This window comes from Acartia tonsa, chromosome 11, assembly GCF_053477335.1.
Source record: "Acartia tonsa isolate MP-2025a chromosome 11, ASM5347733v1, whole genome shotgun sequence".
NCBI lineage: Eukaryota > Metazoa > Arthropoda > Copepoda > Calanoida > Acartiidae > Acartia > Acartia tonsa.
Genome location: NC_137270.1, coordinates 34,147,643 through 34,163,147, shown reverse-complemented (window position 1 = coordinate 34,163,147; position 15,505 = coordinate 34,147,643). Strand labels below are relative to the sequence as shown.

Below are 15,505 nucleotides of genomic sequence, written 5' to 3'. Positions count from 1 at the left end.
CGCTTGCCAAAATGCTCCTAGAGACACGTTTAATGTATTTTTTGAAATTCCACCATATTGCACAACAAATACCAAATATTTAATAATTAAAAAAATTGTCAAAAAATTATTGCTTTAAATGCTTAAAAATGATGTTGTTATTAGTATTTGCATTTTTTTCATTGCATTTTTCCAAGCTTAAAATATTTTTTTATATAAGTTTTAGCTCTTTTTTAACGAATTTTTTTCAAATCTATTATACATAAAAAACAGCTTTCAACCTACTTTATCTAAAATAATTTTTAATTTGTATTTTATTTTAATTTGCGACAAAGAGAAAAACAGTTTTAATAATCTTAATTTTTAGTAAGCTGACTTCAGAATCGCGAGAGTGAAAAAATCTCTAAAATGTTATGAAACCGTCCGCTACAGATGTACATAAAAACATTCTAGCAGACAAGAAAGTTTTTATAATAAACAAAATAAGAAGCAGTCAGAGCAGACCAAATTATTCCGCTGAACATGCCATAGTACAAAACTACGTGAATATTTTAAGGTTTAAAGAGTTATGTAATTATGATTATTTAAGTATGTTTATAATTTTAAAGTCAGTTTAGTTTATAATATTACTTTAATACTTGTTATAAACCTTAAATTAAAGTTAAATGTTATTTAAGTGATTTTTTAAGATAATTACAAAAATGTAAATAATTTACCTATAATGTAAAATATATTATGATTTCTCTATTTTGCCAAGAAAAGGTAAAAACAATGACCTAATTGGATTTTGCTGATAGTTAGATTTAGTAAAACTGTTTATGATTGTTTAATAGACAAGCGGCTGCGCCTCTCTAACTTTTAGAGGCTTTATTAGTAGCATATGAATGGGGCTGACAGTCTCAGACATTAATTTTAAACAAAAGAGCCTCTAACTAAAACCATCCATTGTTTATATATGTTCATTATCCTAGAAGAACTAAATCGGTTGAACGGTTCTTTGTTTAATGAGATCTTAATGGATAAACACTCAGCCCGCTAGAAATAGAATCAATGGTTAATTGCGCCCTTTTCTTGGAGGGGCATTTTGGAGTAAGTGCTCCGACACTATGCATCGTCTTAACTCTTGATTTAATTTTTTTGGAAGGGGGGTTGGGATATTAGTGCATATTTATAGTTTATAATCTGATCAAAATATTTGAAAAACTTGCCCTAGCTCGCGTAGGTATAAATTAACCTTTTTTTTGTAAAGAGGACCTCAATTGATCCAGTAGTGAGATTTTAAGGAACAGTTTATTTAAGTCAGGTTTTTCTCTCTAATTTTATACCTATTTTAGATGTCCTGTTTTAATCATTAAATATCAAGAATCATTAATTATTATTGCCTAATCAGCCTTTTAAAGGTAAGATTTGTTTAGAATTTTGTATCATTATACATATATATATATATTTTTTTATACTGGGTACTGACTATGCCCATAGCTTTTTTTTTTGACTATTGTGTATTTTCTTCAAGGGGGAGGGTAAGGGGGGGGGGTTGATGCACAACCATCCGTCCATTGTCCCAAATGAAACAATTTAATACAACCAGCAAGTAATCAGCGCGCAAATGGAACTCTGAATCCGAATTTCGTTGTGAAACTTGGCATGAGTAATCCTTGATAGGTCTATTTACCCTAAATCGAACAAAAGATGGAAAAGTAACGGCTGAGACTGACTTGATGTTCGGATTTTATTTCTAATATTTTGTGATTTAAAGTAATATTTTTTTGTCATTTTTGCCTTTTCGAAAAGTTAAGCTTTTAGAGAGAAAAAAAACTAAACTTGTTTGACGTCTTTCTGGTATTATGAATGTTAATTTATTAACCAATTAGTAACGATGCTATGATAACAAAACATATTTTTTTTATTATTAGCGAAGCTGCTACTCTATAACTAACATATGTTCGGCTATTTTTTGGTGTTAATTTTAATTAGATTTTGTCTGTCTGTCTATCTATAATCAGGGATCTGAAGGGATAAGACAATGGTCGATAAATTTATCTACATCCCCAAAAATAATACATAAAAATTACCTCTTCTGTAGAGTAAAATTAATGGTTGAAAACAGGGTGTCGGAGCCGCTTAATTTTGATGCGGCTCCGGCTCCGCGGAGCCGTATCTGGAAATACGGCTCCGGCTCCTACCTTAAAATTAATATATATATTTTTGTTCATTACCTATTGAATTTGATAAAATAAAATAAATAATATAAAATATTTTGCTTTTATTTGATTAAAGCTATATAAAAGTAGAAGGATGTGTGTCTATTTGTCAGGTAAGTCACAATAGTTTTTCAGTTTATTATATGGAAATAGACCGTTGCCAAATTATAATATTACTTTTAAAAATCATTTTTAGCTAATCTGGAGCCGGAGCCGTTTTTAACGAAAAATACGGCTCCGGCTCCAGCTCCACCAAAAATGTTGCTGCTCCCGGATGGGGTAGTTTTTTTTCTTCATATATTTGCCTTACCCTGCGGGGTTGAATAGTACCCAATTTGTAACCTAATCTTGCCACCTTAGAGTGATAAATTAACGAACCAAAAATATCCCTCCTCTTATTCTTGATATAATAAAATGGGAGGGGGGGGGGGGGAGGGTATTAGTATAAAGCGCCGAAAATGTTTTTATATTCGAGTTATAATTTTCTCGTCATTATAAAATTGAATTTTGACATTTTATAAGATGACTTTCATATGAGAATTAGCTACATTCTATTATATCCTATTTACATTCCATTTTGTTATACTTGTCTTGATATTTTGCTGAATAGTTTTTAATTTCTGCACTACTTCGCTACATATGGCTCTGTCATCCTTGTTATATTGTATACTCTTGTTTGTAGATTTACCCAGGGATCTAAAGGGATAAGACAATGGCCGAAAATTTGGTGTAAAACCCCAATGATTTTACTCATAATTAACCTTTCTTCTATATTGCAGTAAGTTGTTGAAACGTTTGAACACCTAACTTAAAGAACAAACCAATCAAAATTCAATAAAAGTCCCAAAAGTTGAAAATGTTATTATAAAAAGTTGGGGACTAGAGTTATAAACAATATCCCTACCCTCCGTGAAATTTACCTAACATTTAGTTGGAATATAATTCCTATTCATAATTGGTTCTTTACATAACTTTTGCTTTCATAATCATCAATTATCACCAAACCTCCCATATTTTTTTATTTATTTTTTTGAAAGGTCATAGGTAATTATTCTATGATTTAGTAAAAAAAGAAGACAAAAACGTTTAACAATTGAAAAATCAACATTCAATTTATTTATAATACTTTATTATAAGGATATTTTAAATTTGTAAGCAAAGTATGAGTTTAAAATGAAACATTTTCTAATAGATTTTAATTTAGTATGAACAATATCTATAATATTCTTTTTAAAATATTAGATTTTATAAATAAAATTTCTTTTTTTAATATTTTGTTGTAAAATCTACATCTCGTGAATGGAACTATATTGAAATACACTGTGGGCTACAATTGAATCAAGACAAAAGTAAGTGCCGAGCCCTGGGACCTATGTAGGGTGAAAATAGACATAAATCCTTGATGATTCCAGGTGGAGACAAAATATTTCAGCGGGGTCTTTTGGTTTTTTTTCAATTTTAAGTTCTGAAAAAAAATTGAAAAAAATATGAAAATCTTTAATAAAAAACAAACAAAAAATAATTTTCAATATTTTTTTTCACAAAAAGATTCAAACAACTTATATAAATACTATAAGCTTTAAAAAAATCACAATTTTCAAATTTAGACTTTCAATAAAAAGATTTGTAGAAAAAACCTAACAACAAATTCTAACATATTTCTGATCAACATAGCAATAAAACATCTTTTGCAAAATCTTTATCATCAAAAATAAATAGCACTTACTAAAGACTTTTTTTCGTTTAAACTTATACTTTTCACATTGATTAACTTTAAAGATTGATTTTTTTGAAAAGAAAGGTTGTGTGATTTTTTTATTCATAATTAATTGCCTAATTTTGAGATTCAGATAAAAAACTTTACTACTTTATATTAATTGATAATCTACTAGCAGCGGCTACGCCTCTAGAGGCATATGAGGCCATTGGGTTGGGGGGGAAGTCGAACCCCCCTTACAATTACAGTTTTTTTTTAATGAAAAAGTTAAAAACATTTAATTTGAGAGTTAATTCTCTTGGGATAGTGATGGTACCCTTCCCCAAAATAGTAATAAACCTTACCAGGACATATAAGAAGCTACCATGTAAAGGAGAACCATATTGGTTCAGTGGTTAGTGAGATCCCTTGGTGCACAAAGACTCACATAGAACCTGTTACTTTATTATAAAGATACATATATACACAGAAACTCTACAATCAGAGTATGTCTGTTTGTTCATCCGTCTGTATAAAAACAATACAGAATATATTTTTTTTGCTAAAGCGGCTACGCCCTTAGAGGCCTTTAGGGGCACTTAAGAGGGAAATAAGGGGTTTAATTCTACAACTATATTTTTATTTTAGGCTTAAAAAGGAAAAGTTTTGTTTGTGTGTTGTGGTCCTTTTTTAAGGGGCGATTTCTCTTCTCTTTCTCAAAAAAAGTTATGAACCTTCCAAGGACCAATGAGAAGCTACATAGTAAAGTAAAAAAAGAACCATATTAGTTCTTAAGCATCAGAAAGATGGACAAACAGACATCAATCTATTTTGTATCATAAATAGTGCTTTAAAGCAGTGAGAGAAATATCATCTGGAAAAAAAATGTTCCTATCGTTTAAAAGTTATATCCCTGTATAAAAAAGATAGGATGTCTGTGTGTTTTTTCTGTCTGTGCCTAAAGTTCTTGCTAACCACTGGACCAATTTAGTTCTTCTTTATTGACCTATCTTTTAGACTGATAGGATCAACATAATAAGGAGTAGTTTAGTGTCTATTAATCCTTATATAAAAGTAACAGTTTCTGTGTCTGTCTGTTTGTGTGTGTGTGTGTGTGTGAGGGTGTCTGTCGGTACCGAAGATTCTTTGTAACCGCTTAACTGATGTAGTTCTCCTTTTGGTTCCAGCTTTTCATGGTCCTGAGAAGTTTTGAGTTTAGAAAAAAATGAGTTCCTACCCAACATTTAAAAAAAAACTTTTTCTTTTACATACTATAACTGAAAGTAGGGGAGGGGTCAACTTCCCCCCTTAACTACTTAGGGGACTTGTTGCGATTTTTGTTTGGTTGGATTATTAAATTAAGTGCCCAACGTTTCAACCATTAACTGAAACATACAGAAGGGTTATCCATGTATCATATTTGGGAATGTAAATCAATTTAGCGGTCATTGTCTTATCCCTTTAGATCCCTGAATAGTAATTAACAATGATCAATGGTTCTTTTTTTTCTATGTAGCTTCTCATTGGTTCTTGGAAGTTTTATAAATTTTTTTGGGAGGGTACCTCCACCATCCTAGGAGAAATCAACCCCTAAAAAAGGACCCCATTTCACACACAAAAAATAACTTTTTCTTTTTAAGTCTAAAATAAAAATCTAGTTGTAGAATTCAACCACTTCTTCCCCTCTCAAGTGCCCCTAAAGGCCTCTAGGGGCGTAGCCGCTAGTACCAAATAAATATATTCTGTAATATTTTTATACAGACGGATGAACAAACAGACATACTCTGATTGTAGAGTTTCTGTGTATATATGTATCTTTATAATAAAGTAACAGGTTCTATGTGAGTCTTTGTGCACCAAGGGATCTCACTAACCACTGAACCAATATGGTTCTCCTTTACATGGTAGCTTCTTATATGTCCTGTTAAGGTTTATTACTATTTTGGGGAAGGGTACCATCACTATCCCAAGAGAATTAACTCTCAAAAATAAATGTTTTTAACTTTTTCATTAAAAAAACTGTAATTATAAGGGAGGGTTCGTCTTCCCCCCCAACCTAAGGGCCTCATATGCCTCTAGAGGCGTAGCCGCTGCTAGTAGAGTATCCCATGATATAAAGCAGTAAAGTTTTTTATCTGAATCTCAAAATTAGGCAATTAATTATGAATAAAAAAATCACGCAACCTTTCTTTTAAAAAAAATCAATCTTTAAAGTTAATTAATGTGAAAAGTATAAGTTTAAATGAAAAAAAGTCTTTAGTAAGTGCTATTTATTTTTGATGATAAAGATTTTGCAAAAGATGTTTTATTGCTATGTTGATCAGAAATATGTTAGAATTTGTTGTTAGGTTTTTTCTACAAAACTTTTTATTGAAAGTCTAAATTTGAAAATTGTGATTTTTTTAAAGCTTATAGTATTTATATAAGTTGTTTGAATCTTTTTGTGAAAAAAAATATTGAAAATTATTTTTTGTTTGTTTTTTATTAAAGATTTTCATATTTTGTTCAATTTTTTTTCAGAACTTAAAATTGAAAAAAAACCAAAAGACCCCGCTGAAATATTTTGTCTCCACCTGGAATCATCAAGGATTTATGTCTATTTTCACCCTACATAGGTCCCAGGGCTCGGCACTTACTTTTGTCTTGATTCAATTGTAGCCCACAGTGAATAGAATACAATAACGTGATGTGAGGTAAAGAAAAATTCTTACGCAAACGTAAAGTTTAGATCATAACAAATTTCAGTGAATAGGGTGGCCAAGTTTGGAGGTGGTAATCCCTTTTACTGAAAAAATTACATAAAAATCCCCTGATGGTTTCAGGCTATATTGAAACCCCCAACCTACCCCCTTACATATACATTTAATCCTATAATATTAAGTAGCAAGGTTTTTTTTGTTTGAAGCTTGAGTTCTCAGAAATTGATGGCCTAGGGTTGGACTTTTCAGATAAGCTTTGCAAATGTCTAAGCGTGGTTTTAGGCTATTTCCGTACCTTCTCCGACCTCCTTTAGGAACTAGGGAGAAAGCAACTGGTATGTATACTTTGTATTATCAAAGTATGGGGAAATTATATCTCTATTTATTTTGGCCTCCCTGTCTTTCTGCTTCTGAATTAAGAGAGTGAGTGTGACTCTCTCTTATAATATTTACAAAATAAAATAAGTTTTGTAAATGTATTTGGTCTAGGACAGTTATATTCTACCATATACTCTGAAATAAACGTTTTTAATGTGAAATTATCAAAAATAACTTATTAAAATGCTTAAATTCAATTTATAATTGTGAAAAATTAGCATAATATAAAGTTTTTGTGAATACTCAATCTCTTATAAAAATAGTGAAAAAATGACTTATTTTAGGTAGGTTTCACGTAAGTTTTTGTTAAATCCTATTGTATAAAGTAGTAATCTTTAATGTAGCGTAGGATCTCGCTAACCGTTGAACCGATATGGTTCTACGTACTTTACTATATATGAAGGTTCAATAATAGATCAAGAGAAGGATTTTAACTATTTTTAGGAAGGGTATCTTTTCCCTACCAATTAAAGATGACTCCCATTTTTTTATTTGATTTCTATAAATCAAAATGAAAATGTAAGTGGTGGGGGGGGGGGGGGAGTTGACTTTTTCCCCACCTTCCTTCATAGTTCTTAAGTAGAAAGATGTACAGACAAATTTTCTAAACTTTAGCTCACTTCTAACGTTAGCATTTGTAACAAGAACATAAACACACGAATAGGATATTCTACAAGTAATAGAAATTTGTAGTTTCATCTGTGTTTTAGAGAAAGTTTGCCTCAGTAAATTTATTATATTTTTTTTTCATTAGATATGGGTTACAGCTAGCTAGCTAGGAAATATATATTTAAGGGAGAGAACAATACAACATTGACGCCAAAACTTATAAAATTCTAATGCTAGCATATTCTTTAAGATTTCCTATGCATCATATCTTCCTTTATATCTGTGTAAGGCTTAAGAAACCCTAACTCCTAGGCTAGCATTGATGTTATAAAGGATATCTATAATACAAAGAAGAACGATGTCTGTCTGTTTGTCTGTTTGTTTGTAGCGAAGGATCTCGCTAACTGCTGAACCGATAGGGTTCTCCTTTACAGGGTAGCTTCTCATAGGTCCCGGGAAGGTTTATAACTATTTTTTTGGGGGTGGGACACCCCCAACTTCCAAAAAATGAAAAATACCCCCCCCCCAAAAAAAAAAGAAAAACTTCTTTTTCTTTTTAAAATTAAAATTAAAATAATGGGTTCGACTACTTCCCCCCCCCCAAAAAAAAAATTTTAAAAAAAATTTTTCTTTTAATCTAAAATACGAAAAATTGGTTTGATCAAACCTCTTGGTCAAAAAAGCCCCTAGAGGCTAGGGGCGAAGCCGCTAGTGGTCTATTATAACATTAACCTTTTCCTTTCTTATTGATTTATTTAAGGTACTAGAACTCAAGGAGGGGACAATGGGCTGTTTATTACACTAGTCCCTAAAGTTTTTCAATAACGTTTTCTTATTTGTTGGTTTTACAACTTTGGGGACTTATCAAGTTTTGATTGTTGGTTCATAAAGCAGAGTGTCCAAAACGTTTAAATTACTAATTGTAATCAACAAAATGGTTAATTTTATATATCATTATTGGGGATGAACATCAATTTATCAGCCATTGTCTCATCCCTGTAGGTCCCTGACTAGAACTTAATACTTTTTTATCCTCCTATTTTAGCAATTTATCCATGTATTCATAACATATATTTTTTTAGTGAAATAATGGACGTGGTTTCAAAGTTCAACCTTCGATACTTGGAGACTCTGGAGACAGTTGACTCGACAAATAATTCTGGTCATGCCAACTGTAATCTACACGAGATACCTTCTTCAAATAATATCCTCTCCAGATTCCAGGTAAAGATAGAAAGGGTTCTTGGACAAGCGCAGGAGTACCAAACGTCGGAATGGACACTTAACCTAACCTAATATATTTTAAATTATCTTATAGGTTCTTTAAAATGCCGTACCCCTGAGGAAGGCTCATTTGTATATTCATATCTTAACCTAACCTAACTTGTATAGAAATACTTACAGACTCCTGCGTCTGTCCACTCCGACTTTTGTCCTGGAACCATAGATAGAACTTTAAGGGACATGGCATTGGCTAACCTAACCTGGATATTCTAATGTATCTCCAAACCTAATCTTGCTTTACCTAGTGAATTAAGTATATCAGATTACGCGGTCAATCGTCCTATAGACAAGTTGATTGCACGACCTTTGTCTGGAAATCCTATCCTATCTGCGAATGGTAATGAGTTTTACATATTTTGGGCCAATTCATTATGCGTTTTCTAAAAACTAACAACAAGCATTTAATACCCAAATCGCAGTTCGATGCAGTTGTCTAATCTAAACATTATTGTAGGATGTAAAAAATATAAACTTTATTTGTGGCAGGTGTCTAATCCAAATATTATTGTAGGTTGTACAAAGTATTAACTTTATTTGTGGCACAGGGGCGTCCAACCTTTTTTTTTTGGGGGGGGGGGGTAAAAGTTTTTTCAGGGGGGGGTAATTCGTTTTGGGGGGGGGGGTAAAATGGCGCACGAATCGCTCCGCAAATTTTTTTTTACCACCCCCCAAAAAAAATTTTACCCCTGGGGTAAAATTTGCTTGGGGGGTATAAATTACCCCCCCTGAAATCTGTTGGCAGGGGTAAATTTAGTTTACCCCCCCCCCCAAAATTTACCCCCGGGGTAAAATTTTTGGGGGGTTAATTTAAAGGGATAGTTCTACGAAGTGTATTTAAAGAGTTAAAGTACTTAGAGTAGTGAACTTTTATATGTCTTAGTAGAATATATTAGGCATTGGATAGATATGATTGTATGTTAAAGAATTTTTAACATTGACCAGACCAAACTTTTTTTATTTGACAATATCTAAAAAAGTTAAAGTGATTTGCCACATAAATTACATGAGAATGGTCAATTTTTTTCCAAATATGAATAGCCAAAACACCATTTTTAGAGAATCTTTTTCAACATATTTCACAAGAGTTATAAAACAATTGAACAGGGGTTCCCCTTGGGACAAGTTACTTAAAAAAACATAAAAAATAACGTCCGGTTCATTATAGGACAGGTTTTCTATAGATTCTTTAAAAAAAATAAACAAAACCGTTCGGTTTACTTACAATATACACATTATCTCACGCGGAAATAGCAAAAAACCATACAACATATACATATATAATGTAATTTATGTTGCAAATCACTAACTTTTTTAGATATTGTCAAATAAAAAAATGTTCGGTCAGGTCAATGTTAAAATTCTTTATCACAATCATATCTATCCAATGCCTAATATATTCTACTAAGACATATAAAAAGATCACTACTCTAAGTACTATACTAAGTATTTTATTGGTCATTCTTTGTTGTTCTGTGTATTTTGTTGTATAAAAAGTTTGAAGTTCTATTAACTAGTAAATGCTATCTAAAGTTGTATTTATGACAAAAATTTTTTGCCATGTATAACATGCAACGAAGTTGAAAATAAAAATGAAAAACTCATTTTTTAAGGAAAATCCCTGGTCAAATCTTTTAATTTTAATCCATAACTTTATATTATGCACTACTACGTTATTTAAAATAGAAAAAACTTACAGTTCACTATTTTTTTTTAAATGCACTTCGTGAAACTATCCCTTTCATTAAATATATAGTAATAAAAATGCGCTCGAAGCGCGCAAAAATTTTTTATTATAGATTTTTTATTTTGGGGGGGTATTTACCCCCCACAAAATTGTTTGGGGGGGGTAAAAACCCCCTCCTAAATGGTTAGGGGTGCCTACGGCACCCCCAGAGTAGGGGTAAATTTAAAATGGGGGGGGTAAAATAAAAAAAATTTTGGGGGTACCTACGTTTGGGGGGGGGGGGGGGGTAATCGCCCCAATAACCCCCCCCCCCTTGGACGTCTATGTTGTGGCAGGTGTCTAATCCAAACATTATTGTAGGATGTACAAAGTATTAACTTTATTTATGGCAGGTGTCTAATCTAAATGATATTGTAGGATGTAGAAAATTAAACTTTAATGATGCCAGGTGTCTAATCTAAATGATATTGTAGGATGTAGAAAATATAAACCAGTGCAGCCTACATGAAATACCGGTGGTGAAAGCTAACAGTATTACGAATACCAGAACTACAAATCATGTTTTTCAAAGGTAAACATTTTTCTTAGAATTATCCTTTTTTATTTTTTATGATTGAGACTTCTCTACCTTGCGTCTCGGGAAGTTTGCCTTCAAATGAATGAAGTATGTATATTGTATATCAAAACACAACTAAAAATAGTATGACTGTTGTCCTTTATTAACTAACAGCCAGCAAAAGTAGCAATGCCTTTGGATGCCTCTAGGGACACTTTAAATATGAGAGAGAGAAGGTTAAACTTGCATCATTTTTTAGAGAAAAAAAATATGGTGTTGAATTTTTTATTTTTAAACAAAATTGAAAATATGGAAGTGGGAATTGTTTGTAAGGTTAGGTGACATCGCGTAGGGATACTAGGTAGGCCCGCATGGTTAGGACTCCACCAAAAGCCAAAGGAAACCCCACCCCCCTTATTTTTAATTTATTTAAAATAGGGGGTTCAGTGCTCGACAGTCACGTTGTAAGAAAGCACTATACATGTTTCTATATTAGGAGCCCTCTTAAGTTGGTGTCAGGTATGAAACAGTACGTGTATGATGAGAATGATGTGGAATACCTGGATTGTATCAATGGAACAGCCCACGTTGGCCATTGCCATCCACAGGTACATAGTTTAGGGATATGTCTTGGCTTAAAAAAAAGAGAACTATGTACGAAAGGTAGGGTTGATTATATGAGACATCACGTAAATTATGATTTAACTAGTGGCTTCGCCCCTAGCCTCTAGGGGCTTCGCCCCATCAGGTAATGGAAAGTCAACCCTCCAGAATAATTTTATAGTTATATTTTCAAATAAGTTAATCTTTGCCGAATTACTCTTTGGTAAAATTAAACCCAGGTTGTGCGCCGTATGTAAAAAATTTCAATTCGTAAAAATTAAACCCAGGTTGTTCACCGTATACACAAAAATTGAAAACTCCTCTGTAAATTTTATTTAATACCTATAATTGTGACAACTTTTTAAAGATGTCAATTTTTAAAAGTTACAAAAAGCCCAAAAACAATTTTGGGTGAAATTTTTATTTTTTTTTTTTGGGGGGGGGGGTTCATGGGGGCTTCGCCCCATGGTGCAGTGGGGTTCACCCAACCCAATTACTGGTTTTTGTTTACAAAAATAAAAAAAAATTTAAAAATTTGAAAATGTTGATTTTTTTTTTAGGGGGTTGGGGTGTCCCACCCTCCTAGAAAATAGCCTAAAACTACCGGAGGACCAGTAGGTATATTCCCAGAAGAGTAGAGCCCAATTTGAGATTTTACAAAAAATGTAAAAAAAAAATTTTGGGGGGGGTGTTTTTTTTAGTTTTTTGGGGGGTTGGGGGTGTCCCACCCCCCAGGAAAATAGCTTAAAACCATCACAGGACCAGTAGGTATAATCCCTGAAGAGTAGAGCCCAATCGGTTCAGCGGTTACTGAGATCTTAAGCTTCAGACGGACAGACAGACAGACGGACAGACATCAAGCTACTTTGTATTATAGATAGACTCAATTTAAGTGAATAGGTAGTTATTGTTAACAAAAATGTTCGGGGAAGAAATAATAAAAATCTCAATTTATGAATGATTGCAAAGCAGTTGAGAAGATACACAATTCTGTAGGTAAAATAATATTTTTATAAGTGTCCAATTACATATGAAGAGTGTTATAAGAGCTATTTCCGTTACTAAATAATTACAAGAAATGGTTTGATAAGAAATTCTTCATAATTTTATTCTATAGGTAGGTATAACCATTTTTTCTATAATTTTTACTGAGAATTAAATCAAATAGGATGTTAGAATTTATTTAATATCATTATATTTAATCATTTGGTTGGATATAATTATTTCAAAGTGTGTATTTTTAGTAGTAAAGCTATTCTATAATTTACTTTGTTGGTCCGTAACCGTAAAGAAAATGTGATTTTTTCGTCTGCATTTGCATGAAGATTATCCAGGATACAAATTACTTGGTCCATCGGTCATGCCACAAAAGACATATTTCATGGTGATATCATTATTTTCTATTATTCCCACAACTTTTTTTCCCTCCTCTCTTTTTATGACCTCGGAACATTTATCTCACTATCCGTTAATCTATCTGTGATTTTTGATGCTTCGCTGTTCAGATGTTCTCTTCCTTATTTCTCTTAAGAATAATTCTATTGTTTTCTTATTAAGTTCTATTAATAGTTGAGAGCTGGTATATTATCAATTAAGGTTGACATTACATCCTTAAGCGTGCACATAAAATTACCAATATGGCCTCAAATGTACCTAATCTTTTTCCTAGAACAAGAAAAATAAGCGACATTCCCTCAATGTGCTTAGCGAGCACAGATCCCCTAACATAACTTTTGAGCATCTAGTATTTGATGTACTTGGTCGGACTGTCAGTCAAATTAAAGACATTAAAACATCTACAACATGTAAAAGCTTTGTTTATGCTGCTCTATCTATGTTGTCATCTTTGTTATTATTCATCCGTCCATGACTGTTCATACAATAAATCTATAGTATCGATATATAACCAGACATCTACCTGTATCCCCCTGTTGGAGACGTTTTTCGTCTGTTAGCAAATTGCTTTCTGCTCTTTTGTATAGACTTGGCTGTGTTAATTGATTTTCAAAGACCTAATTGAAAGTCGGCACAGGGTCCTCAGGATGGGGACATACAGATTTAACGTCTTCCCCCTCTTTTGTTCACTCTAGTGTTAATACTATACTATATATTTAAGGTTGTAAGTGCTGGGCAGAACCAAATGTCAAAACTGAGCACAGCCCAGGGATTTGTGTCAAATGTTCTCAATAAATATGTCAAAGAATTAGGTAAGAAAGTTTTGTAGGAGATAGCGAAGCTACTTTATAACTCACTTAGTCTGTCTCTCCGTCCGTTTGTACATTTACGTGCAGGTGGTATTTTGAGATTCCCTAAATATAAAGTAACTGTATCCAGGGAGGGAAGGGACATTGGGCTTTTTATTAAACTAGTGCCCAAAGTTTTATAATAACGTTGTCTTATTCTTTAGCTTTACAACTTTGGGTACGTCTACAGTATTTTGATTGGTTAGTTTTAGACTAGTAGATTTGCTTATTCTCCTTGGGGATGTATATCAATTTATCTTCCATTGTCTCATCCCTTTAGATTCCTGATTTTCTTCAGATATTTACATGTGACCAAATGAAATAAACTTGCTTTATTTCAGTAAGCAGTTTACCTGAACCTCTCTCTGTTTGCTATCTGGTCAACTCTGGTAGTGAGGCTAATGATCTTGCCCTAAGGTTAGTTCAATTTATAAGTTTGTTAGATGTCTCTGTTTGCTATCTGGTCAACTCTGGTAGTGAGCTAATGATCTTGCCCTAAGGTTAGTTCAATTTGTACTTGAAAGATGTCTCTGTTTGCTATCTTGTTAACTCTGGTAGTGAGCTAATGATCTTGCCCTCAGGTTAGTTCTATTTATACTCGTTAAATGTCTCTGTTTGCTATCTGGTCAACTCTGGTAGTGAGCTAATGATCTTGCCCTAAGGTTAGTTCAATTTATGCTCGTTAGATGTCTCTGACGTATTTATCTTAATGTTGTTTATAAAGCAAATCATAGACATTTTACTTATGTTAATTGGTTAATATACCTAAAGCAGCTAAGCCAGAAATGTTTTCTAGGGGCACTTTAAAGTGGGAGAGAGGTTTAAATTTTCAAAATTATAAAAAGATGGGGTGCAAATTTGGCTAGTTGCGATTACTCCTGAAAGATGATGTCATCGCCAAAAATGATTAAAAGACCATTTTGTGATTTTAAGCAGTTACTATGTAAAGGTTATTCATATCGTTTAAGTGATTAGTGAGTTCTTTCATAACAGACAGATAAATAGAAATCCTGTTACTTCTATATGGGAATATTATTTTTAAGCTATAATCAAGTTTCAAAATACCTCTGACATTAATACCTATTATTATGTTGATCTGAAAGGTTTTTTTTTAAATTCAATGTTATTAAGGCGAATATTTATTGCAGGCTTCCTTTAATAGTTTTAAATTGATACTCAAAATTTTAAATATTTTGTATAATATTAAATCCTAATTTAAAGTTAAAAGAAACAAAAATAGAAAAGGTACAAACTTGTTCAAATCAAAGTTTCTCAATTATATTATTATTTTGATATTTTATATTGAACAATCTCTTGAAAAATAAGGTTAAGATATAATTTTGTAAACTTGTGTTTTCAAATTATAACTCAATGACGTAATATTTATTACTTAAACTTGGTTAATATAAGTTTACTAAAATAAAGTATTTCCAAAGTTTGTATATTTTTAGTTTTATTTTTGCCCTAAATTAAATAATCGAAGCTTCACCAAAAGTTCTCTTTTGTATATAAGGCTCTCATTAATAGGGTAAAGTTAGTAGAATAAATTGCATCCTGTAATTTAATGATTATA

The 15,505-nt window shown here is 32.1% G+C and overlaps 1 protein-coding gene across 4 annotated transcripts in view; it reads left to right on the top strand.

Moving 5' to 3' along the window:
• Positions 1-608: 608 nt before the first annotated feature.
• The window catches only part of LOC145332687 (ethanolamine-phosphate phospho-lyase-like), a 35,093-nt gene continuing 20,196 nt past the window's right edge, over positions 609-15,505 (top strand). Inside the window, exons 1-7 of one of the 4 annotated variants that reach the window (XM_080177704.1) lie at positions 609-741; positions 1,314-1,379; positions 8,645-8,786; positions 11,004-11,101; positions 11,583-11,694; positions 13,806-13,896; positions 14,274-14,349. In XM_080177704.1, the coding sequence (XP_080033830.1) occupies positions 8,652-8,786; positions 11,004-11,101; positions 11,583-11,694; positions 13,806-13,896; positions 14,274-14,349 (512 nt within the window). In that variant the 5' untranslated portion in view covers positions 609-741; positions 1,314-1,379; positions 8,645-8,651. Of the gene's footprint in view, positions 742-1,313; positions 1,380-6,553; positions 7,249-8,644; positions 8,787-11,003; positions 11,102-11,582; positions 11,695-13,805; positions 13,897-14,273; positions 14,350-15,505 lie in introns of those variants that run through there. The other 3 variants (XM_080177705.1, XM_080177702.1, XM_080177703.1) reach the window with 3 other exon arrangements.